The sequence below is a fragment of the Periplaneta americana genome, chromosome 6 (genome assembly GCF_040183065.1).
Source record: "Periplaneta americana isolate PAMFEO1 chromosome 6, P.americana_PAMFEO1_priV1, whole genome shotgun sequence".
Classification (NCBI taxonomy): domain Eukaryota; kingdom Metazoa; phylum Arthropoda; class Insecta; order Blattodea; family Blattidae; genus Periplaneta; species Periplaneta americana.
Window position 1 is genome coordinate 101,041,892 of NC_091122.1, and position 25,797 is coordinate 101,067,688.

General features: G+C 33.5%; 1 protein-coding gene across 6 annotated transcripts in view; it reads right to left on the bottom strand.

Moving 5' to 3' along the window:
• stck (LIM zinc finger domain containing stck) overlaps positions 1–25,369 on the bottom strand; it is a 69,963-nt gene extending 44,594 nt beyond the window's left edge. For 2 of the 6 annotated variants that reach the window (XR_011332618.1, XM_069828569.1), the window contains exons 1-2: positions 25,223–25,368; positions 10,570–10,624 (exon numbers count right to left, since the gene is read on the bottom strand). Coding sequence is in view for 4 of the 6 variants with exons in the window: in XM_069828569.1 (XP_069684670.1) it covers positions 10,570–10,577 (8 nt within the window). In the remaining 2 variants the exon portion in view is untranslated. Of the gene's footprint in view, positions 1–6,761; positions 6,916–10,569; positions 10,625–25,151; positions 25,172–25,222 lie in introns of those variants that run through there. The other 4 variants (XM_069828567.1, XM_069828570.1, XM_069828568.1 and 1 more) reach the window with 4 other exon arrangements.
• Positions 25,370–25,797: the final 428 nt, after the last annotated feature.

The window sequence follows — 25,797 nt, forward strand, 5'->3', positions numbered from 1 at the left end:
CTCAATTCTACACGTCGTGAATTGTAATTGTTGCTGTGTTCAGTGCGATACCCATTGTAGTCAGTTGTTGAAATAAAAAAAAGTCACAATATGAAATAGGTGAACGAGTGGAATATACCCCCAAACAAATTTCTCCGTCTGCTTGCTCAGGAAACAAGCATTTCAAAATCCTCTGTGGAATTGCCACTAAACTGCTTAAATTAAAACCCTATAAAATTACAGTGGTCCACAAATTGCTACCACATTATCACACGAGTAGAGCCTGATTTTGTAACTGAATGCTCAAGTATGTTGCTGATATTAGTCATATTTTCGTATGAAGCTTGGATCGAATTACATAGCCCTATCATTTCACACTGCACTGAAGAGCAGAAAACTCTCGGTTTCTGCAAGAAGTTCCATTACATGATGAAAAGATTAATATGTGTTGTGGTTTGAATGCACATAGAAAAATAGGGTCTATTTTTTTTCATAAAAGTACAAATCAATGCCGCAAGATATTGAGTAAAAATATTAAAACCTTTCACGAACTACTAACAGACACCGAATGCCAACAACCTTCCTTTCAACAGGATTCTGCTACTGCATACAATGCTTACAAATTGCTAGATCTAATTTCAGAGATTTTTTTGGGAAAGAATTACATTGCACTGTATGTTGGCCACGCTGGTTTCCATTTCCTGGTTGCAACGTGAATTACAGCAAAGGCACAGGATGGTCCCAAATGCTACTAAGCGCTATGTAGGCCTTCTGTAATCTAATATCTTTTAGAACGGTATTTCTCGAGTATGCATAAAAAGGGGAGATGAAGAGAAGGCACCTGTAACAGGGTGTAACTAAACATATGGGAAACTGATAGGCATAAAAACAAGAAAAAAAGTTCATATAAACATTTGACCAATTTTGCTTTGTTTTTGAGCTACAGTCATTGTTTGTGATGTACAAATAAAGACACATATAAAGCCACATATAATTATCTTCTCTATTCGAAGTGTTGCTGTTTTTAGCTACATGTAATTTTATTCTCTTATTTCAGTTGTTGCTGGTTAAGCCATAGTTAAGCACATAAGCCTTAAAGCTAGTGGTCGAAATGGATCATTATAATCAGGAAATGGTAGATATGGACGTACTTACTGCAATGCAAATGAAGCAAGGAGTTTGTATGCTCAACAATTTCCAAATTGACATTTACTCAACAGCAAAATATTCCAGAGAATACATTAATGTCTCTTTTAAAAACCGTGTTTCAGATGATGGAAGACCAAGAGGCACTAGAACACCCAACTTATAGGAAGAGTTCTCAATTATATATATTGAGGATAATACAAGGAGCAGCACAAGAGAATGTGAGTCATATGACAGTATGGAGAATCTACGAGAGCAGTTTCTTTATCCATATAACCTTCAAAGAGTACAAGTTCTTAATGAAACTGACTTTCTACCCAGAGAAGTGCTTTGTACCTTGTTACAACAAACTTGTGTTCAGGATCAACCCTTTCTCTCTGCCATACTCTTCATGGTGAAGTGAAATTTACCAGGAATGGAGTGCTGAACTTTCACAATAATCATGAATGGGATGATAAAAATCCCCATGAAGTTTAGGAAGCACGACACCAATGTAGTTCAGCATTATGTTTGGGCTGGAAGAATTGGTGACACATTGATCGGTCTATTTATTTTACATACTGTGACTTTTCAACCAAATATTTAAGTGGTTTATTGAAGTTCCACTGAACACAATTCGCCATGTATGGTTCATGCATGATGGGGCACTGCCTCATTTTGTTCTTGCTACTAGAGAGATTTTAGACCAGTGAATCCCAACAAATGCATAGGTCAGGAGCAGGCTTCGAGACTTTGGACCCAAGAGAGCAGTTCAGTGGGAAATCCGCATAACGTTGTACCGAGTATAGTGGTAAAGTGTACAGTGGGTGGGGTTACTGTAAAATGGATGCCAACGCAAAGAAAAATGCTCTGGATTTCAAGGTTCTGACGAATAATTCGGTTTTCATACAAACCTATTTTCAAACTGTGTCTGAAACTTTACACGGTTAGAAAAGTCAGAGCAAGAGATGCCGAAAGCCCTCAAATTAATTGAGGAAATGACACAGAGAATTAATGATACACCAAGTACACCGGTTACTGAACGTGTGAAACAAAAGTGGAAATCAATTTTATGTAAAAATAACAAACATGGAACATTGTGTAACAAAAACAGCAAATTAGTGGACGTAGAGTCATCCGAGAATAAAGGACTGTCTCTTAGAGACTACAATGATGTTAGGTTTTTCCTTTTTGCTCCTATCACATCATTGCGACATAGAGCGCAGCTTTACACAATACAAACTATGTTTGGCAGATAGCTAACCGAAAAGATTTACGTTTGAGACACTGAAAATGTATCTTGTAGTACATTGCAATTCAGTACTGTAACTGCACTTCCTAAAGACGACCAACAGAATAAATGAAGAAATTAAAATTGCTACATGTTTATTTCCACCATTAACACTGTGTATAATTAAACACAAATGCTTATAAAAGACAGGAAAATAAATGCTTTTCATATTCTTTTGACGCTGTCATTGTATAAGGTATATTTACTTTCAGAATGTACATATGTGTGTTTCCCCATACTACCGTACTCTACTCTAAATAGCAATGTTGTTACCTCAACACATTTCTACCTTTTACTACCTACAGCAAGTCAATAACCTATAGTACATGCACAGTAAACTTATTCTATCGGGTCCCAAGTCTCGAAGCCTAGTCATAAGAGACAGACAGGTTGGCCTGCTCGTCCTCCTGACCTCAATCAATTGAATTTTTTACTTATGGGGTCATTTAAGGGCCATTGTGTATTACAGACCTATTGCGAACGTAGAAATTCTCCATAAGTGAACTGAACAAGAATGTCTGCAGATATGGCAGACACCTGAAATATGGAAGAGATCAAGGCAGTCGATGTTTAAAAATCCGTTAATCCTTTTGAATAATTGTACCTTAAAAATTCCTTATTGGTACGTAAAGGATAACATTAACTACCTAGTACCTATGTGTGTTGGTAAGTACCATGATTGTTTATTTTAGCTAAAAATAATATTTTCTGTAACAGATGTAACTCAAATTTATAATGGATGTGACAAGTAAGTAAAACATGTTTTTATTTTATTTTACACGGAAAATTAATGCTTCACAAAGATTCTGCAAACATATTAAGTAATAAGATATTCAGAAGTATTACTACATATTATCGCCTTATTTTCACTTATAAAAGAATGGCTGCTCTGAAATAAAGAAAAAAAAAAATTAAATGCATATTTTGAAACTGAAGTCCAATTTAACTTCCGATTTTGCATTAGGAAATGACAGTCTGTATCTTTAAATACTTGTACATGAACAATTATGTATTGTCCAAAAAACAATGTAAATCACTGATAACACGAGGTAAAATTCAGTCATAGTAAATAACATCCTAAACATATCACTCAGAAAACAGAAACAATGACGAAATCAGTGATGAGGAGTTCCTACTCATTCCACTAGAATAAATATATGCAAGTATGTTCTGAGTTACTGAATGAATTTAATATTATCATTATTATTACGGGTATTAAGTTATTATATTATATTATAGGTATTATATTATATTATATTATATATTATTATCATTACTATTTTCAATCTCATTCATATGGAGATCCTTATACTTTAAAAGTTAAAGTGTCCGAATTTGATACACTAAATGTGTGATTTAACAATGTTTGGCTGCAACTAGAGAGAGTTATTACAGGAAACAATTACTAAAAACCAACAAATACTGGTCATCTACAAGCTACGTGATAGGTTTATACATTTTCAAGCTGCAGACTAAAGTGGCATGATAGACGATTTTAATACGTTATTTAATGACAATGTGCCACTTGTGCACATGTGTAGCACTGAATGGTTGGCAGCGAGATATTTTAGAGTGACGAGTGTGATAATTCGTCATAGGATTACCTGACATTTGTCCTACAGTTGGAGAAAACCTCACAGAAAATGCAACTAGGTAATCAGCCCAAGTGAGATTCGAATCCACAACCAAGCACACACTGAGCGACGTTCTGACTGATATGTATATTTATTATCAGACAGTACATCTCAACTGACGATACATGTGAACCCTAAATATATTCATCACTGTATTTCCTTCTTTTGTTGACATTTCTTCTTAAGGAACAATACTGTACCTTATATTTTTAATAGTAGTGGAGTTAATAATGAAACAACTTCCTATATTAAAAAGTAAAGACAAACTGTTGTTACTACTCTAGCAACGTTGAGTAAATATTGAAGAATTAAATTAATTATGAAATGGTCCTGTAAAAATTCATTGCTGCAGTCATATAGATTGCGCATTTCAATAAAGAGAAACAGTAAACATTCTTACTTATATAAACCCATTGTTGTAGTTATTCAAACTATGTACCTCAATAGATCTATTGTTGTGATCAGAGTAATTTGTATGAAGAACGAACTGTTATAATTTTATGTTTAAAATTTAAACTTTTATAAATTCCAAAAAGCAATAATGTAAAGATTTTATGGAGAACAGTCACACCTCCTCACTAACCTCTTGGAGAAACTAGCGCTGAGTTTGTTCCGATGATTTCGGAAGCGAAAATCCGTCATGACACTACCTTATTACTGACAACACAAGAAAACAAAAAATCACCAGCCTTTGTTCAGAGTATATGCAAGGCATAATAAAAGCCTAAACTAACCTAACCTGTCCAGATTCGTATTTGCAAGCCATAGCGTAAGTGTACACTAACGTAAAATTTTCGTAATGTCACCAAAGTTATATTGGTACCGGTATTACAGAGGAGACTGCTGAAGGTGTGGAAGCGAAATCATCGGAACAAACTCAGCGCTAGTTTAACCGAAAGATTTATATTTCCAAATTTGTAGTTTTCATATGAACAAATAAAAAGTATAAGTCAAATCGTAATTGATATCACAGTAGTAGTCAGTAGTCAATACTCCATCTGATTAAACAAATTTGAAAAGACTTTTAATTATATTAATTTACCTAACATGTGTAATCATTTAAGAATGGACCCTACAAGTAACAAGACTTAATTGTGTTGGGCTAAAAATCAACTCCTCCGAAAAGTCCTATCACAATACGCGGAATGACTAAGTACTGTTCAGCTTATAATGTTGTGACTTTGAACAAATTTTAACACGTTCCTCCCTTATGTTTAGTTTACTGTGAGAAAGTTTTACGATTTAACAGAAACACAGATTCAACAGAAGCGAATATCACACCAACACATAATGCAATGTATCTGCTTCTACACTGTAGATTATTGCAGATTGAAGACGAAAAGAAACTAATCGTGCTGCTGGCTACGCAAATTATAGATAGCCTTGAACTCAAATTATTAGCAGTAACAGACTCTTTAACATCTCGGTATCTTATCTCGGAAAACACACTCCCTGCGCGTTAGTCTTGGTTAATATTGAACAGGTATAACACATTTCGTAATAAGCGTTATCAAGCATGCACCGTAAAGCGCGATAAACATTTACTGAAATGGCTGTTTACGGCTCCTTGTTCATCTCGCGTTTTCTCTTCACAAGCTACGGGGTAAACGATGTCATTTCAACATTTCCTTTCTAACGAATATCACAGGAATATGTTTACAAAAATATCTGCACTAACTCCTCCTTAACAACGAATTCTTGAAAAAAGTTGTTACACAATTTCGCAAGATTTCCGGACTGATTTATGCAAATAGTGTATGTACAGCTGATGTTGCAGTACTGGTAAGTATTGTAAGAGCCTCCTAACACACAAAAATTCCTGTTCCAGTGGAAAACAAAACGCTCATTTAAATTAACGAAATATTCACAAACAGCTTCCAATTATGAACATACAACTTGTGTGTAATTAAACTGCACATCTAAATAATTAATGGCATTTATCGATGAAGAACTAAACACACAGCATTACATTAACTCAACACACCTCTTCATCCACACAGTCATATCTCAAGGCAATGGTGTGTTCTTTCACTTAGAAATAGGCCTAGGCCTATAGTGTTTTTTGTCTCTCAACAGATTTCCTTTACAATCACAAACTTACATGTAAATTGAAATAAATTCACAGCATTTAAACCTTCGATAACACTGTGGCTTATAAAATAATTACACAATGACATTAAACGCTAATGATCAGAGTCATTTAACATACAATATTGTGTCTACAGTATCACATTGTAGGAAATAACACAATCAGTAATTATATTGTACTGGTATGTATTTTCTAACGCTCATTCTGTTTGCTGGTACGATGTTCAAAAGTCTTATAGTAAGCCTTGCAATTAATGATTGTTGTTTTATTGAAAATTGTTCAAGTCGATAATTTATTATTGAATATGATTATCTATATAACTTTGCAATTATCTGTAACATTTATGTTCGGTGATTAAATAACAATGCAAAATTATATTACACAATTCTAATCATTTTCTAACATAATCTGTGTTAAACCGTGCACACCAAGTAGATCTACAATATTACAATACAAATTGATATTTACACAAATTGTGTATGATATTTGGCCTATAATAAGCCTATCACAAATATTTAAATATATTATTTCTTTATTTTAACTTCAAATTGCATATTAACATCAGTATAACAAACAGCCTAATTTATTTAAAATACTTAACTGCACAATTTTAAAATATAAACCATTGTTTGAAATATCTTACCGTATTATTTTCTATTTGCTGTAATTGGAACTCTTCCTCTGAAAGTGACCTAAGTTCTTCTCGGTTACCTAAAGCACATTGCCTATAACCTTAAATATCAGCTACTCGAGTTTAGTATGACTCTCCAATGCCACAATGTTCTCTCTTTTCTATTCCTATTACCATCACCTGAGTTGAAACGTATCCAACACTTAATTCAATACTTTTCACTTCAGAATAGAGACTTTCGTAGACAGCAGGGATGAAAGTGAAGTGACAAAAACAAGTTCATAAATAGAGCAGCCTAACAACTTGGTACTGCGCCAACAAAAAAGTGCCAGTATCAAGGGACAGATTTAATTAATACAGGGAGGAACTGAAACAGTAAAAGACCATCTTACAGTTCGCAAAAAATGTATGTGAAGTTATTACAGAGTGTAACAAACGTACTGTATATATAAACCATGGGCAATGCTTAAACTGAGGAATTTTATTATTTTCCAACTGGAATGTACAACCATTTTATACAGTAAGTGGCTAGACAGTAGGGCCTAGTACTTTGGAAATGCTCATCCATTTTTGGTTCACCATGTAGTTCGTCTATAACAAATAGGAAAACTCCATTCTACTCTTAGAAGAATTGTTTGCAAGAAAGAACAAGAATACCTGAATACCCACAAAATTTAAATAAAATACAGGTATGAATGATCTTTAATAGCTTAATATTACTTATCAAATTAATAACACAGCTTCCCCATTAACAGCTTTCAAGTACTGGGTTTCCTGCTGTCTTTAATGTCCCCCCCCCCCAAAAAAAATATCACCATGCATTTGGTAGTCTAACACTGTGCATTCGTTCACATTCTTTATCCAGTTTATTTTATAAGCTCTCTCTCTTTATTCACCCAGTTTACTAATTTTTTCTCTCTTTTTCATCATCAATCAATTTTCTCTCCAGTAATTCAAAATTCTTCTACAGCTACTACAGTAAAACTGATCTTAATACAATATCTATTTCACTTCTATGTCCATGAACATTTTTCTGTTTATGTCATACTGTTACCTTTATTAAATGTCTGAAATTTGATTTAATGAGTAAAATGATTTTTGTTTAATGATGACGTAGAATCTGGAATTTTAGATGCTAAAAGTTAAGAATGACACTAGTGGCCGGTTTCACCAAGCTTCTTTAAATCAGCACAAACGACTTGTCAGCAAATGGATCGTTTAATTTTAACGGAATCTTTAAAAGTTGACTGTTTCACCAAGCCTCGTATCTTTAAAATTAACAGGCGTTTACTAACGAGGGGATTTTGTACTTGTATCTTGCATGTTTTGTTTTTCATACGACCATGGCTTCGAAATCGCGAATTTCATTGGTTACATATGATCATGGCTGACTTTGTTTGGCATGAGGAAACAATCATAGGCAAACGGGTAAGAGGCAGTAATTTTAAGAACATCTTCCTAAATACAGTATGTTGTCATACCACAATTAAAAAAAAAAAAAAAGGCAGCTGCTTCCAAATGTAAATAATAGGAATGTAGAGCAGTTAAATTGTAGCTTCTAAAGGAAATCTGAGAAAATTTAGATGACTACAAGGTCGACAGCTTAAAAATTGATGCAACATTAATTCTATACAAAGCATTCTAAGCAGTTATATTAGGCCTAAATTTAGGACGGGAAATCGCCTCTTCCATAAATTGCATACTACTTTTCCACTGTATTTCATGCAGATTTATTAGTACCCTGTAACAATTTTGCCATGCTTGTGTGGCAGGATTCAGGAGAGGTGTCATTAAATTGGATTTTAAGGGGTATCCATTGTCTCCTAAAAGAAAATCTCTTTGCACCCTTTTCATTTAAAAGGCATCCTCCTTTGGAATGTTGTGCTATCCGAGTAGACCGTAACATTATCTTAAACCGAGAAGAATCTGTTGGAGAGGCGTTAAGTGGGTGATTCCTATCTGTTGTATTCTAACCTATTACAATTTCAATAAACTAGCGCTGAGGTAGTTCTGAGGTAGAAATGAAAATCGTTGAAATTATAAGGGATTTTTTTTTGTGGTAATGCAGTTGATCGTATATGCAAGGCATAACAAAAACCTAAACTAATCAAACGTAACCTGTCACAGATTCGTATGTGCAAGCTGTATAAGCAGAGTACGAAGGAAACTACCTCAGCGCTAGTTTAGCCACAATTTTTCTATGCGGAGCTTTAAATAGGCCTATGAAATTGTTTGAATATTGAAGGTAAAATAGGATCTTCTATTGCAGAATCTTTTGGCTATATTACTGCCAGGATATACGATTGGAACATATACACAATCTATGTTGTCTATGACAACATAAAACTTAGCTATAAGCTTATTAGGCCTATAGAAATAATGACTATTGTAATGTTGATAGTACGTCTGATAATTTATTCACATATCTAGACAATACAGCTTTTGATACCCCGTTCATATCATCAATTACTATTTCAAAACTTCCCGCAACGTTATTTTAAAACGAGAAGAATCTGTTGAAGAGGCGTTAAGTGGGTGATTTCTATCTGTCGTATTCTAACCTATACAGTATACCGGTATTCAGTTTCTTCTAGAATCATTCTTACTACTTATTTCCTTAATGTGTAGCTTTCGTGGAATTCTTTATCACTTAAATCTTCAAAATGATTATTCCGAGTGTTATTACAACATATAAGTTCGTCGTTATGTTGAAGTTCTAAATAAAGAACTTCATCATCGAATAATTACGTCCGCCATGTTGTTGACTTCTTAACGCATCGTTACTGTTTTAACGCGACGAATAGGTCCTAATAAATTAAAGATGAATTTAAAGATGTGTTAGCAATAATGATACTTGGTGAAACACAAAAACTGACTAACGTGTCATTAAATTATTTAACGAGACGTTATAATGATAACGAAGGTTGGTGAAACCGGCCATGAGTGTAGATGAATAGAAGTGGTGCCAGTAAGTTTTAAGCTTAGTTCACAAGAGCCCGATATGTAATAATAAACAAAGTCAGAAGGACTGAGCAATGGATCTTGTGAACCGTGCGCTAATTTGTATGTGGTGGTTAAGAGGATTAAAGACCTTTAACGATACCAAAGGGAAAATACTGAATGACAAGAATGACATTTCAAAGAAGTGGAGGTATGGCAATGATCTTGTAAATCGTGTGCTAGTTTGTAAGTGGTGGTTAAGAGGATTAGAGACCTTTAGTGGTACCGAAGGGAAAATATTGAGTGACATCTCAAAGAAATGGGGTCATGGCTTTTATATTTATAAACTATAGCGAGGAATAATATTAACTTTTAGCACCTAAAATTCTGGAGTTTTATACAACTTCAACAAATGTCCCCCAACTAGATACTTGAAGCTACACAATATACTCTTTATAACTTAGTAAGCTTACTTAATTCATCATTTTTATTAATATTATTTTTATGAGAAACATTGAAAGATTTTAAGATAATTTTCTGGGAAAATGACGTATAACAACCCTACAAAATATAAGAATAAATACTACTGTATTTGAAGTGTCACGTGAGAGGTGTATCATAATTTTATGTGATATAAAGGTTTAAAAAATTAGGCCTTCCTATTACAGTTGGGAGACAGTAACTTTTGTGATACAAAAATTTAGCCTTTAACTTGCAAATCTGTTTTAAAAGTGACTAAGAATCTTTCAAGTACCAGGTAGTATACAAAATTATACTATAGCCTAACTAGATAACTACAGAATTCGGGTCAAGGAAACCAAACAAACTCTCAAATAAAATAAATTATTTCATAACAAAAGACATTTATCTTCTTACTCACCCAGGCATTGGTGAGGTCTTCTAGTTAATGATGACAATTAAATCTCAGCAAAATGCTGTAAACAGATATCTTATCATTAGTAACACTATAGACATGGTATCATAAAAATCAGAATAAAAGCATACATTCAAACAAATTTCTTCCCAATCTAGAATCAATTCTGACACCTTTCTTATCTAGACAGAGTACCTATCTACTACAAAAAAGACTGTTGCAGATTTAGCAATTTCTGATGTCAGTCAATAGGTTTGTTTTAGCACGGTTCGGAATCTATTCTGAACTGCCTGCTCATGTGCAGTAGCCCAACGTATTCCAACAAGACTTGACTTGATTCCAAACCGATACTGAACTCCCAGTACCCTGTTCCAGCATGCTTCAGAACTCGTTTGGAACAAGTGAAATTGGTTCTCGATTAAGGGCAGAACTGGGAATTCTGAACTGTTGACGCATGCGCAAATGGTGAAGTTGTGGTTAAACTGCTTCAAGACTTGGCAGGTTACAATACAACAATTGTCGATCATGAATGATTTGGAAGGTAATAATGATATATTTTATAACAAATTAAGTTTGGAAGATGAATATAATTTTAATATCAGAATAAAAATCCGAAGCCCTTGAAAGAACAGTTCAAGAAATGTTCCAACAACGTACAATCCCGAACTGGTTCTGACACCGTACACAATTGGTGCATGCATCGAAAGAAGTTCGGTATTAGTTCGGAACACATTCTGAATTGCTTGCTGGAAGAAACCTAATAATAATTATCATCTGTACCATGCTTAGCACATAATTACTTTAAAACAAGTCACGTATTATGAGAATATTTAAATTTCTAGGTTTTATACATTATTCTGCAGCAGAAAATTTCTCTTCAGCTGAACTTTCGCTGTAGTACTTTCAAAATGTAAAAATAATAAAGTCCTAGGAGATGATTTAATAAATTCTTAACTATTAAATGCAACCAATGAATTCAAATTACCGTACGTTTATTAGATCTCATTGACAGAATATTGAATGGAGAACACAAAAAGTTGGAACAAATTTCAGCCTGTTATGGGCTATCTTCAGAACTGGTTGGTGCTGGACTTGGCACCTTGCGTTTCCTGTGGGGGTGTGTTTGTGTAGTGTAATGTGGAGTCAAGGAGTGTGTGTATTCTGAAATTGAGTTGTGTGTTGAGAATTTCATTTGGGTGTGTTCTTATATGTCTATATATTTCATGCTATAATATTTAACATGCGAAAGCTAAATAACACATACTCTGAAGTGATACAGTGTTAAAAGTTGTTTAATCAAGATGTATAACTACAATTAATTATAAGCGAATCAACTTCCTGAACTCGGCCCACGAAATTTATATCAAGCTTCTACAAATGAAACTTTCTGTAACTTGCTGACTGAAGAGCAAAGGTCTTGTGCTAATGGCTAATTTGTGCTAAAAATCTTAATAGAAAATAATCCATAATATAATAAATTATTAGAAACACATTTGACATTTGTTGTTATTATTATTATTATTATTATTATTATTATTATTATTATTAAATGTTGATACAGTTGGCAGAATAAAATTAATGAATATTTTAAAAATAGATGGTGTTTCCAATTACCATAAACTGAAGTAACTTTGACCCACTGAGGTGACTTTAGCTCATTTATGAAAAAAAAGGATATTAATACACCTTCCGGTTTTGTTTATGAATATAACTTGATTTTCGCCATACACTGAGAAAACATGTGTATTTTATTGAATGGATAAAATGTTTATTATTTTAAAGTATTCGCTATTAAAATCAAACAAAAACATTCATATGTAAATATCAGATTTCGAATTGCAGCTAAAAACTTGGTATTTTGGACTTGAGAATACTCTTGCCATAATAGTTCTTGCCATTTTATCGGTTGGCAGTACGTCAGGATTAATTTCCTTGTGCCTTCTAGGTGGTAGCAAGGATCACTTCCTTCCTGCCTTTGAAATACAGTAATGTCTGCAACTTTTTGTGATAACTGAGGTGACTTTGTCTCACTGTTTTCAGTCAACAGCAATAAGATTTCAATAGTAAGTGCAATATATTAATGTAGAAGACTAAAAGAAGAGAAATCTGAACATGTACATTCCTGAAATCCAAATTTACATAGCATTTGAGGGAGCTCATAAATATAATTGAGATTAATTCAGCACACAACGTCAAAAGTGGCTTCAGGAAAGCTGAATTGGTTCCATTTAATAAGCTGGAAGTCCTGACCATATTCCTATCAACTCCTGGGAATAAAATAAGGAAATGCCGGAAGAAAGCAAACTTTGTTTTAGGAAGAAAGAGACACGGTGACTGTTTAGGCTGGCTCAAACCTGGATGTTAAGTGTGCAAAGAAAGCTAACAATAATAGGACAATACATGCTTCTGAGGAAGATGATATTGAACCACATGAGGATGATTCATAACCAGAGCTGAATAAGAAACATCACAAGAAAACAAGTGTAAGAAATGGTGATCATGTGATTGTCTATTATGAAGATGAGTTTTTCCCTGGAGTTGTTTTCAAATACTGTCAGGAGGAGCTCAGGTGAGCATAATGGTAAAGGCAAACCTATCTGAATGAACTAAATGAAAGTCGCCATATTTTCTTCCTGGAATTATGATCCACTTCCACTATATGGCTACCGACACGAGTAGCAGGACCAGCAATACATGCAAACAAAATGGTACTAAACGTGAAAAATGTTACTAGGTGTGTAGTATTATGTGACAGGTTAGGTTAGATTAGGTGTATTCTATGACAGGTTAGGTTAGGTTTGATTAGGTATGTAGTATTATTACTATGTTGGCAACACTGAAACACATTGTTACATTAACTAAATATGGCCGTATTCTTCATTCACGCACGACGATTTTCGTATATATAAGTAAGGTACCTACGTATTTAGGGCGGGTTGGGTGAGCTTATAATTCTCCCAGTGATCACATCAATTTCTACTAATCAATACTATAAATCCAAGGCATTTTCAATGTATTTTATCAAGTTCCTATAGTGGCCGGGACATAAGTAACCTTCAACCATGGTTTTGTAATTATTGCTACCCATTGTAAATTTACCAAGAAGACTTCGTAGACTGGTATTACTGTTAACGTAAATATATTTTGCATATCTCTGAGTTGTTATCTTACAAAACAAGTCATTGTTGTTTTCTAGTATATTACAAGTTGTAGCTCACTTTCTTAGAAATACAATCACAGTTATGTGGCATATCAGTGTTTTGGATGAAAATGTCGAAAGAGAATCAGAATGTAAATGTGTCACACCTAAGTCAGTTGTTGTTGCAGTTAGCCTTGCAACAAGCACTTAGTGTGTGTGTGTGTGTGTGTGTGTATATATATATATATATATATATATATATATATATATATATATATATATATATATAAAGTAAATTCAATAATATAATGAAGAATAATAGCAAATAAAAATCACAGGATTTGAGGGACCAATGTTACCTTCAATGTAATAAAATTTGTGCTACCACTTGACGGTTAAACATTGACGAGAGACCATACTACTCTTACATATTTTGTCGTATTTTTTTTTTTTTTGGTTACAAATGGAAGTCAAATTAGTTGTTTACTAACACAGTTTAATGAAATTGAAGCCGTTTGTACCAGAAATTAAATCTACAGCTACTAATTCCACAATTTCGGACATCTGGCCGACATCTATGGCTGACCACTAGGATCCAGAATACAAAGCAGAGGTTAACTCAAAAATAAAATAGTCTACAATATGATTTGTGGAGAGAATACAGAACAAAATATATTCAACAAAATCTAAAACAGCATTATCGTAAACCACAGATTTCGTGTAACTTTTACTGGTAATTTAATTTACCTAAAACTTTTTTTATGTAGACATGTAAAAACAAGGAGAGAAGATGAATAACCCCCAAGAGAAGAAATAAAGTGCAAAAAAATCCCTTGCTTCGTGACTACAATTGATGGATTAAAAAAATTCCACGAAATGGGAAAAGGAAATTCAATAGAGGAGACCTTGGTTCTATCTGTAACCTTGCCTGCTGCTGCATGCTATACAAACTTATTACTAAAAAGCTATACATACTATGTTAATTTACTTATTACTTTTATTATATAATTTACTTATAAATTTACTAAACATTTGAATGCAATTATTTTAACTTACATTGACATTAATCGCCAAAGTTACATATTTATAATGTAAACATTTAGTAAACACTTTGGCCAACAGTACTATAACAATTCATTAGAGCATGTTTTTTTGCTTTTCGTTTATTATTTTCAAGGAAACTTTTAATTTGAACAATGCTGGAACAAGAGTTTAAGATTTTTGGACGGGCACCAAGACCACATACTGATATCATCAGTGGTTTTTTTATCTACATAGGTTCACAAATTAGCTCAAATACTTGGATTTCCTGTATTTGGAGTATCTTTGACAATTGGAGAGTTGAGAACAAGACAGCATTTTATCGACCAAATAGTCATTTTTCAGGAGATTAGGAAATATACTTTTATTCGTTTTATTTTCAATACCATTTTCACTAGACCTACAAACAGATGCCCTTTATTTGGAAATACGAAAATTTATTTGCAGCTTTAATAAAAAGTAATCAGAAGAAGATCTTGTCTTATCTCATTAAGAAAATCAAACCTACAAATTGGTTAATATAGAAAAGAGCAATTATTGGTACATAGGCTAAATAAGTAATGTCTGTGAATATTTCAGTTTTTCTACATTTTCTGTCCAAAATAACACAAAATAATCATTTACAGTATGTAATGCATTTAAAAAGTGTGTTTTACAGCATTTATTATTTCCTTCTTAACTGCTGCTTTTGTTCTGCCGTCCCCAAACTCTGCTTGTGTTTTACCTTCATTCTCGCCCTCTTTAGTTTGACAGTGTATGAATTCCTGATCTTCGAAAAATGTACTCCAAAACAGTTTTTTATTGTGTGGAATTATCTCCGTTTTACATTTTCAATCCTTTATTTTGGTAGAGTTAATAACACTGATACAGATTTCTGGTATTTTCTTTCCAACAGCTAGTTTTCTCTGATTTATTTATTTTGAAGTAGACTACTGTACTCTTTCCGATAAATGCGATTTTTTATTACTTAAGAATAGAACCTTCTTTGTCGATCTCAATTTGTGTGTTTCTTTTCGATTTTGATTTTTTTCTTAAGCTCTCAGTCTGTGGAATATGTGAGAGCTGAAAGTCAGTGTCAACAATAAGGCCTACTTTGTTGCAATTCTAATAATACCCATTAACTCTTCCAGAGTATGAATGTTACTGGTATTTATATTTAAAGATCAGATCTTATCCCCTAAAACATCCACTACAGTCGTATCAGCTGTAACACAGCTGTTGATCATGTGAAAATGATAAGTTCCTACTGGCTGGGTAGCTATTAGACACACGACTTTTTCCTCTCCACTTTTAGTATTACAGAATGAATATACGTATATAATTATAGCTTTATATAGCTTTTGATTTTCGTCGGTGTTTACAGTGCAAAAATGTGGGTTTTCAGAAAAATCAACGACTGATTCGGATTCCATGGGTCAGAAATAGTAAGAATACATGAAAAAAAGAAATTATAATTTTTTGTCAATAATCCATTTTTCATCCCAATGATTTTTCAAGCTAGTAGAATAAGACAAGAAAGATCTCATAAGACAACTGAGACTGTGAGACTGGAACAGATCAACTAATAGTCCACCAAATTTATGTATAGTGATATGGTATGACGACAATGATTATTATTATATATACAGTGTTTTCGCACATCTCATATATTAAACTAACCTTTGAAATGACCTTAAAATCAAAATATATCAATAAAACTAAATTCATTGTTTGATGAGGTAAACATGAATAAAATTAATTTACATACACCTGTTACATAAAAATTTAAAACTACATATTCCGTGAAATTCATGTAACACTGTTGTTTGTACACTTACACCACAGAGAGGGGGTAGTTACATTCAGATGCATAGTAAACAAACATAGTGCGCACAGGGTTGTTTTTCAGTGGAGGTCACTTGCTGTTGGTCTGTCATTCTGTACAATGAAGCGTTGTATGGAGCTCAGTTCCGACTTAGAAAAAGTTATTATTCATCTGGCTCTGAAAGCCTATTCCTATAGAAACACAGGAAAAGAAGTGCATAGAACATATTCTACAGTACTACACATCGTAAAAATATTTCGAAATCATGAAACTTGGAATAACTTGGGAAGAAGAACAAAGCAAATATTGCTAAATGCACGTGACAAGAGATTCATAGTTAAGCAAGTTGTAAAAAATCCAAGAATAAGTGTTCCACAAATTCGAGTCATGATTGAAGAGTCTTCAAACACGAAGATCAGTAATAAAACTAAGTTATCCGGTGTGTGTTGTAGGAAAAATGGTTACTATGGCAGAAGACCGCGAAAGAGGCTGTGCATTAGTGAGACATATCTAGCTCGAAGATTGCACTTCGCTAAAAACATGTTCATAAGGATGAGGAATTTTGGAACAGGGTGATTTGGTCAGATGAGACGAAGATAAATCTTTATGGTTCCGATGGCATCCATAGAATATGGAGAAAACCCAACACATAACGACAGAAACAACACATTACCTACAGTGAAACACACGGGTGGATGCATACTATTGTGGTGATGCATGTCTACAAATGGTATGGGGAATATTTAGTTCATAGATAGGATTATGGATAAGTATGTGTATAACAACATGTAAGGTCCAATGTTAGGCATAGTGCATAACAAATGGGGATGCCACCTGTGTATATGGTCCAACAAGACAATGACAGTAAACATACTGCTCAAATTAATAAAGATTGGCTCATATGGAACATACCCCAGCAACTGCGAATACCTCCTCAATCACTAGACTTAAACCCCATTCAACATTTGTCGGAAATTTTGAAGAGTATGAGAAAGCAGAAGTGTACAACCATAGAGAATTTCAAACGTGTAGTGAGAGAAAAATGGGCTAAAATCAAACCAGAACAGTGTAAAAGCTTGGTAAAATCAATGAGAAGGCGATGCCAAGCAATAATTAAGTCGAAAGGTAATGTACAAGATATTGTTTTTCAAAAGTATAAATAATGGAAGTGTATACACATGACTGTTATATAGAAACTGGACATGTTTTTGTTTATTTTATTTTGTTTAATGTATTCAGAAGTTCATATTTTATTTTTTTACTTTAATATATTCCAAAGTCCATGTGTAATAGTTCTCTCATATGAAAAGAAATTAAAGTATATATATTTTCATAAGATAAATCAGAATTTATATTTGGTTTTTTAACAATTTGTTTCTTCCATAATGGATCTCGTTGCAGGAGAGGCGGCCCTACAAACAACCCCCAACCTGGAGGACCATAGATTTATTTTCAGGGTTGCCTTCCCCTAGATCAGTTGATTTCTCTACAGCTGACGAGCCTGATCTGCCCGGCTTGTTTGGTTCATGGGAGGTATTTCATTTCCCTCCTACCACCCATATTTGGGAGGCATTCCCCTATCCGCCATCTAGGGACGTGCTCTCTAGGGATACAAGCTCCCCAGTGGTATAGTCGGAGGCACCGATTTTGGCAATGACCTCAATGACATTTCCAGTAGGCGAGTCAATGTTTTGTGAGAACTGCTGTCTGTCGTTGTCTATATGTTCACACTCGCCTCTCGTATCATTATTAATTAATAAACACATCATGGTACAGTCTGACTCAAAGAATACCTTAAATACATGTAAGTTAAATGACTTTCGTTCGCAATGATTTTACAATACGTCTCCTACATTTTCTAAATTAAAAGGAAAAAGCATTGCATTGCGCATATATGAAGAGTCCACTGCAAGAATGATGGATGTCCTTTGGAATACATTTTGCAGGAGAAGCAATTGAAAGTTTGAAATGTTTAGGGCTGAAAGCTTAACTGTGATTTTCCGATCATTACTGGACAATGACTATCAGTGTTAATGCCATATAACTCTGTATGTACATTCTATATGTCTTAAGCTATGCACTGACAGTCTTGGTTCATTTTCGACAAGAAAGTGACATCCATCATTCTTGTAGTGGATTCTTCATATATATAATCCTAACCTTACCAGATCAATATACAAGATTTGTCCAGCAATAATCTAGGGACCTTCTACTGGTGGTGCGACAATTCAAGTTAATAAAATTACGATTCTTCTTATTAATCAAAATATAATTTGGTTAATTGGGTAAAATTGCATGCTGCGGAAGTTAGATTTATATAAAGGTATAATAAATAGGATTGTAATGGATATTACAAGGGCAATAATTTCTTAACACGCACATTGTGAATAGAACAGAGAAGAAAGCATTTTAAAATATTCAAAATCGTACAAAATATCGGAGAAACTAATTTTCCCTGCACAAATTGCACCAATTGAAAAATATAATTACCATTCACAATAAATACTGTATTTTATGGATTCTAAAAAGTTGTTTATTAATCTAGAGGTATTAGCTGATGACTATACTAAATTCCAGCACAAAATTCATTCAGAATATGTAGAAATTACACTTTCGATTTTACTAAATGTATAGGCCTACTATCAAAAGGTGTTACATACCCCCTTAAATACTGTACATGTGTTACCTGTGTCTATGTATATTTGCGGTATCCGATGTTTCATTTTTTTAAATATAATTCATAGTACTGAAACTGCCATATTGAATTCGCACAAATTGTATTGTTATTCGTAATTTTCGTCTCGAAAACTCCTAAGATATCTTATTTAATTTTTCACCCATTTTTGTCCCACTCCACCACTTTAGGGACAAAGTCGAACAAAATAATACCTTATTCGTATTCTGTGATCACAAAGATCCCCAGATATCGACTTTCATCGAGATTGGATAACATGAGATTTCTTACTCCCTTCTGCCTTTTCATCAGTACCTTAGGATATGGTATTTAAAAAACCTAAGGATGTTTAACCAATATTGTAGAGAGTAACCTTCATTTTAAATTTTACGTCTCTAGTTAAATACACTTTAGTGAATTTTTAAAATCGTCAATTCCTTTCTCTCTCCTCTCTGCTCGGAAGTACAAAAAAAAAAAAAAAAAAATGAAGTTATTTGAAGGGAGTAGCCTACATGAAATTGAATTTTTTTACTTTCCTTATACATTTTAGAAACAATTCTGAGAGATGAGATGAACAGTCTAACCCAATTTTATGAGTGAATCTTTGTTTTAAATTTAAAGGCTGCACGTCTGCTGGTTAAAAAAATAAATCGGTATAATTATTTCGATCATTACTGCCTCTCATTTTCCATCTCTTAATGTTCGTATTTCGTAAAAGTCAGTCTTATCTATTGACTAAGGATTAACATATTCCCACATACATATATATTTCCATATATATAACAGATTATATTTCCATTTCGTACAATATTCTGGTCACGAGACATAATCATATACTTTGTCGTTTTGGGATTTACTTCCAAACCTATCGCTTTATTTGCTTCAAGTAAAATTTCCGTGTTTTCCCTAATCGTTTGTGGAGTTTTTTCTAACATATTCACGTCATCCGCATAGACAAGAAGCTGATGTAACCCGTTCAATTCCAGACCCTCTCTGTTATCCTGAACTTTCCTAATGGCATATTCTAGAGTGAAGTTAAAACGTAAAGGTGATAGTGCACCTCCTTGCTTTAGCCCACAGTGAATTGAAAAAGCATCAGATAGAAGCTGGCCTATATGGATTCTGCTGTATCATTGAGACACATTTTAATTAATCGAATTAGTGACTTGGGAATACCAGAGACACATATAGACTACTGTAATATTTGTTTAGTTTTTGGAGGTGACTGTCCAGAGTCCAATAGAACACTCGGGCGTGCATGTTTACTCTTATGTCCTACCCATTCCAGCTGCGACAGAGATAACAACCGATCTTGCAGCGGTGAGGAACTCGCTCGAGTTCACATTAATAAAATCCATCTGCCAAAATCCGTGGCGCGAACTATAATGGAGGAATTGCTGCAGAACTGGTGAAGCATGGAACAGATAAACTTTGGGAAAAATTAAGAGAGTTACCTGAAAGATGCATAAATGGCGAAGACATACCAACTGAATGGAAATTGGGGTATATATCCACAATCCATAAAAAAGAATCAAAGAATGAATGTAGCAATTATAGAGGTTTGACTGTTACAAGTACTATTAGTCGTTTATATGGTAAAATATTAAAAGGAATTCTAGAAGAATACACAAATAAAGAAGCTGAAGAACACGCAGGGTTTAGGCCTGGACGATCTATTAATGACAATATTTTTTGTCTAAATCAGATTATTGAAAAGACAATAATGTACAATCAAGAATTACATATATTATTTGTGGATTTGGAAAAAGCATATGATATGGTCCCACACATTAAACTTCGGGAATATTTGGAAAGAGTTGATATTTCAAAAAAAGTTTAATTAAAGCAATTCAAAATTTATACAGACATTCTTTGGCAAGAATAAAAATAAAAAATAAGGCATCAACTGAATTTCGTATTACTAAAGGATTACGCCAGGGATACTGCCTGTCTCCAACACTGTTTAAAATTTACCTGGAAGAAGCTCTGAAAGGATGGAAGAAGAAATGTAGACAAATGGGTGTTTTGGTTGGTGACAAAAATATATATACTCTAGAATTTGCTGATGATCAAATTATACTAGCAGAAGACTATGATGATATTGAATACATGAGCAGAAAACTCATTGAAGAATATGAAAAATCTGGATTAAAATTTAATTTTGAAAACTCTCATTATATGGTTATTGGGGGAAAGAAACAAAATCTGATACTTGAAAATAAAGATGTTATTAAATATAGTAATAAATACAAATATTTAGGTGTTACAATCACAGATGATGGAAGGAACCATGTAGAAATGAAAGAATGTTTGAAGAAAGGAAAATAAGCAATATCCACTCTTAATCAAGTATTATGGGATAATAAAATCGGAATTGAAACTAAACATAAAATTTTTTAAATCAATTGTGAGAAGTACAACATTATATGGGGCAGAAACATGGCAATTGCAAAACGCATTCAAAAATAAATTTTTGGCCTTAGAAATGGATTACTGGAGACGATCAGCAAACATTTCAAGAAGAGATAAAATTAGAAACGATATAATCAGAGAGAAAATGCAAGTTAAGAATGATATCGTAGAGGATATTTTCACAAAACAACTAATATGGTATGGGCATATGATGCGAATGAATACAGGAAAGATTACCAAGGTTGGCATATGATTGGACTCTGTCAAGAAAAAGAAAAAGAGGAAGACCTATGACAACATGGAAAAAGGACATTCTGGAAGCTATGGAAAGAAGACAATTAGGAGAAGATCTATGAGGAGATAAAGGGGAGTGGTATCTCGCAGTGCGATACATTTATCAGTGACTATAAATTAATATTTGGCTGTCAGAAAATGTCAAAAGGCATTGTAAACTGACTAATATAAATTAGTGTTTTATTTGAAAAATAGAACTGTACGAATAACACTGTTATATACTGTATATACTTTATATTCATATGTGAGGACCTCACAGTCTTCATTGAATAATAGATATCTAGATATATGACTACATATAGTCATTTATTATTATTATTATTATTATTATTATTATTATTATTATTATTATTATTATTATTATTATTATTATTAATTTTTCCCCCCGAGAAACTGGAGTTAAATGTTTAAAACTTGAGACAATAATGGAAAACCTAGAGTTTAGCCAAACTACTCTCGGAACAAAGTGGTACAATACAAAATGATTGAGCTCATCTATTCGTATCATTTCTTGCATTTAACAATTTGCTTGAATAAATTATACAGTAAAACTTCATTTATACGTTTTTATCTGAAGTTCCGACAAAATTGATATACTTTCCATGTTAATTTATTTCAGTTATACATTTTTCACACTTATACTATCGTATTTTAAATTCGGCAAGGCACGAAACTTCATTTATACGTTCTAATTAAATTTTGGTAGAAATTAGGTTTGCCGTGAAAATATAGGAACGCGATAATACCGTATTTACGTCATTCAATATAATACTACTAGGCTGTGATAATACGCACACCAATTTTTTTATCCTAAAATATAAAAAATGGCGAATATAATACGCACCTGTGCTAAAACCACTCAAATTAGAATAATTATATTAGCAAGACAGGTTAAAAAGACATCCTTACCTCTAGCTGTAACTGGTATAGCTCTGGTCTTCTGTGCTCGAGGTTGGGGGTTCGATCCCGGCCCAGGTCAATGGCATTTAAGTGTGCTTAAATGCGACAGGCTCGTGTCAATAGATTTACTGACATGTAAAAGAACTCCCGGCTGATATAACCTCGGCAGTTGCGAGTGTCGTTAAATAAACCATAATTTTAAAAAATCCTCGTTTGCAGTATCAGAACTGGAACTTCCGGTCAACAGGCCTGGCTTGATGTCAGAACATTGACAATGACTAATGTCATGTTACTGTTTCGCCAGTAAATTACTGTTAAATTCTTTTGATTTAATTAAAGACGCGCAATTATTATTGAGAGTTGTATTCATAAAATCTCACAATAAAAGAAAAAAAATGTTATTAAGTCATTCTAGTAGTTAAAATATTATTCTTATTAGTGATTGTTGTCAAAAATGGACAAGAAGTTACGAATGAGAAGTGCGCAAAAGACGAGAAAACACGAACTTGCAGTGGCCCTTTCTGTCAATTGTTTCCCACCGTATCTCGTAACATAAATAGAGCGTTTATTTTAATTTGAGTCCGAGTGTTTAAACACTCAAATGTGTGAACATAATAAGCACCACAGTTTTCAAGATATAACACCCCTCCAAACTGAAAATATTTTGACAGTAGATTCAACCTGATATGAAGAGAAAGTTGCTGATTGGTTTTTGAATTCCAATGAGTGGAAGAAAGAGGAAGTGTGTTTGTAAGTGACTTTTTTGTTTGTAAAATAATCACGTTATTAATATTAATCCTATTTCAGATGTAATTAAATGCCATTTCAGTTATTCGTTTTTCTCACAAGTTTTTTTTTCTTCAGGCCCCCATAAAAACATATAGGCCTAAATGAAGTTTTATTGTATTTAACTCACACATGCGGATTTAATTATTCTCAGTCAGATTCACTGCTGCATTAATAAAATAAGACGTGCTCTACCTCTCAGATATGAACATAATGATACACTAACTTTTATACAAATGTCATGTCTTATTTGCAAGTTAGTTTCAAATTACAGAAAAAGAAAGTATTTGTGGCTGCAAACTAAAACTGTGTGTTTATCACTATATACAACTCACAAAAGCCAATGAAGCAAATGAAAACCATGCCTTGTTGGGTGTAGCATTTCTGGTGATTTACCAATATTTCTCCACCATTCAATAATAATTAAAAATGTGTTTTCGTTCTTTCATCATAGAAACATTGGTCATACATTCTAAAACTGGGGAACATTATTTGGGCCCCATATTGCAACTGCTTTATTTTAATTAGGCTATAATTTCAAAGATTCATTACACACAGATAACTTCAGTGAAATCATCGAGGATCGGTGACAGGTTAGATTTGGTTTGCTGAGATTTTTTATATACCTTGTATATCTGAGGTATCCTTGCATAACTTATGTTTTTTTTATAGGCGTACGGAAACCTGAACCAAACCAAACCAAACCTACCCTGTTACTGACCTATGACATCACAAGTACTTGTAACGAAACTTGTAAATTACCCGAAATTGTTTCAAGATTTAATTTGAACGAAATTCAGTGATAGTTAAGAAGTTGTAACATTTAGATATGACAGGCTTTGAGATAAACTCTCGAGGGGGTTAAGCGCCCAATATACAGGCGGTGACACCAGTGTAAATAGGCCTAATATGGTACATAATAAATCGGGATGATTAGTACAGATTTTACATTACCATAATTGTGTGCTATTCCTTTACGAATACTTGCAATGGTAATGTACAATATAATGCTATAGGCTAATACGTAGGACTATGTGTTACTAGGAACATAAGCTTATTAGCAAACTTGCAGTTTTAGTAATATAAAAATATAAACCAAACTTTCATTAAGACTGGTCAAGAGAAATGCAAAATATGAAATTTCTACGAGTAATTTAGAATATACATTCACGTACATATCCCTAAGTTACTACAAAATTCACTTTCACAACATATACGCCTAACAAACTATTCTTTTGTAGCCTACGCCTAATATAAACCATTCTTTTGTAGCCTATTTCATTTTGAAATTGTAATTTACAATAGTGTCCAAATTCTAATATGCATAGTAAATATTTCAGCCTCATGTTCTTTTACAAGTAATAGTTCAAGTATTGTGCCCAAGTATTTATTTACATGAGAATTATAAACGCTCCTTAACCCTAGGAAGCAACCATTAATGCCATTTACCTTAATAGACTTGAATTTTGTCCTTTAACAACGCGGTAATCAACAGTGAAGAATAGAGACATATAATTAATCTTACAATTTTGACTTACCTTACCAACACATACGAAATACAAATAAAATGATAACGATAGTAGCTATTGTATTTAGCAAACAAACCTACCTAGTCAAGGTTCCACGCCTTCTTTTTTCATGACGTAACATTCATGCATTCATTTCCCCCACAAACTATGAATCAACCACCACCATATTTGGCCTCCATCAAAGAGAATCGAGACCGAGGGGCCGAGAGACTAGTGGAATGCAGTGTTGCCAGCCATACCAGTTGTAAAAGCAGGAGATTCAAACATGGAAAAAACAGTAGATTGCAGTAGACATTTCAAGTTACAGATTTTAAATTTCCGTAATAAAACACAGCTGGCAATCGCAGCCGGTTTCAAGCAATTCAGTCTCATACAAGTCAGCTTTAGCCTTCTTCAGCATCGAATACCAACGAGGCAACGAGCTATAATAGAACGAGTCGTTTATGCCATTCGGTATCTCGTGAAACCAAACCTACCTGTGTGTGGGGGGGAAGGAAAGAGTGGACTGAGACTCGGTAGTCTTCAACTTGCAGCCTACTTACTTACCCCCACTCTAAGATTCTTACTATGACCTACGGCGCGGAATGCATTTGTTTTCACGAGATAACGAATGACCTACACGCGTTTAATGACATAACTGTTGAGCTCTAATATC